This window comes from Nematolebias whitei, chromosome 21 (assembly GCF_014905685.2).
Source record: "Nematolebias whitei isolate Nwh7 chromosome 21, NemWhi1, whole genome shotgun sequence".
In the NCBI taxonomy this organism is placed as follows: Eukaryota; Metazoa; Chordata; class Actinopteri; order Cyprinodontiformes; family Rivulidae; genus Nematolebias; species Nematolebias whitei.
Window position 1 is genome coordinate 19,025,146 of NC_056518.1, and position 1,553 is coordinate 19,026,698.

Below are 1,553 nucleotides of genomic sequence, written 5' to 3' on the forward strand. Positions count from 1 at the left end.
ATATATATATATATATATATGTGTGTGTAAGTTATTTTTATTTATTTATTTATTTATTTAATCTTTCACACTGTTTCCCGGCCAGAAAATGGTGAGAGACATTAATTTTTTTTTGGGGGGGGGTGGGGCTTCCTCCATCCTTGTGTTCTTTTTTTCTCATCTGCCTGTATGTTGTATGTAATCGGGTCTTTCTTGTAAATGAGTTTTTGAGGCTCAGTGGGAACTAACCTGTATAAATAAAGACATAATAATAACAACAAGAATAAAATAATAATAATAATAATAATTATTATAATTGTGGGGAACCAGATTTGGCCCACGGCTCTTGAGTTTGACATATATGTAAGTACCTCAAATGTTTTTTCTTTTCCATCTTCCTCTTCTTCACCTTCCGCACAACTCTGAAAGAAAAAAGTTATACTCTGAAAATTTTGTAGAAAAGCACTCAAGAGGTTTAGGAAAAGCTCATTTCTGATATTTTTACTGTGTTTACAGTGGCAATAAAGCTGTTCTGAAATGAGATACCTTTGCCATCATGTCTGCATAGGCAATATACAAAGGATCTTCTGCCAAAGAACTAAAAAAGAAAAATCTTGTTAGATTGTATCTGTAAATAATAAACTGCATCCATAAATTTAGAGCAACATTTCTGACAACACAAAGTACTATAAACATTTTATAAATATGGACAATTAATGTCTAATGCTCTCTTTATGAGCTGAAAACAGAGCCAAAACAACCATGTTTCACAGATGGAGCAACTTGTGCAGGTGCCAGATGGCCAGATGTGAAAGTGAGTGTGTATTTACCTGCACTCAGTCAGAGCATTGTGGCTGAAATGCAGAATAAGCTGGTGAAGAGGGTCGGGCTGCTTTCTGATCTCCTCCTCCTCCTCTTCTTCCACTTTAGGCTGCGTTTTCTAAACAAGTCGTCTGAATCAGCAGTGCAGGTAAGGCACATACTCTCATATGCACATTAACATAAACTCTGGGTGCAGAAATAGTTAGTTGTGTCTTTGCAGAGTCAGGTTTGATTATAAAATAAGAATCTAAAGCATGCACTGAACAGAACACGTGCATACTGATGATAACATTAGATGCACATTCAGAAACATGAAGTCACTCACAAATGATTAGGTTCAGCAGAGTTTAATATGGTTTGAGTAAAGCATGAGCTTCTTGTCATTTATACAGTAATCTGTCATTTAAACCCAAAGTAAAAAAAAAAAAAAACTTTTGTCAGTCTTGACCTAGTCAAGACTTAGTTATTTCTTGTATATATTAGAACTTTTTTATATATATATTTCATAATGATGTTTTGAGTTTAGTTTTATGGTTACATTTGTGAAACACTGTTTTGTGAAATGTGATGGACCTGAATTTATTTCCAGAGCATTTAAAGAAATGCTTATATTTCAGGTTTGTGAGTATGCCTGAGAAATCTGGGAAAACCAAAGAAAAACACAACAGTATAGTAAGAAACACAGCTATATATATACTTTGTATGCACACACACACACACACACACACACACACACACACACACACACACAC

At 34.3% G+C, this 1,553-nt stretch overlaps 1 protein-coding gene across 1 annotated transcript in view; it reads right to left on the reverse strand.

Moving 5' to 3' along the window:
• The window catches only part of LOC119427734 (ryanodine receptor 3), a 115,097-nt gene that overhangs the window by 15,560 nt on the left and 97,984 nt on the right, over positions 1-1,553 (reverse strand). Inside the window, exons 77-79 of the mRNA XM_037695373.1 lie at positions 810-919; positions 526-577; positions 351-401 (exon numbers count right to left, since the gene is read on the reverse strand). Of these exons, the coding sequence (XP_037551301.1) occupies positions 351-401; positions 526-577; positions 810-919 (213 nt within the window). The remainder of the gene's footprint in view (positions 1-350; positions 402-525; positions 578-809; positions 920-1,553) is intronic.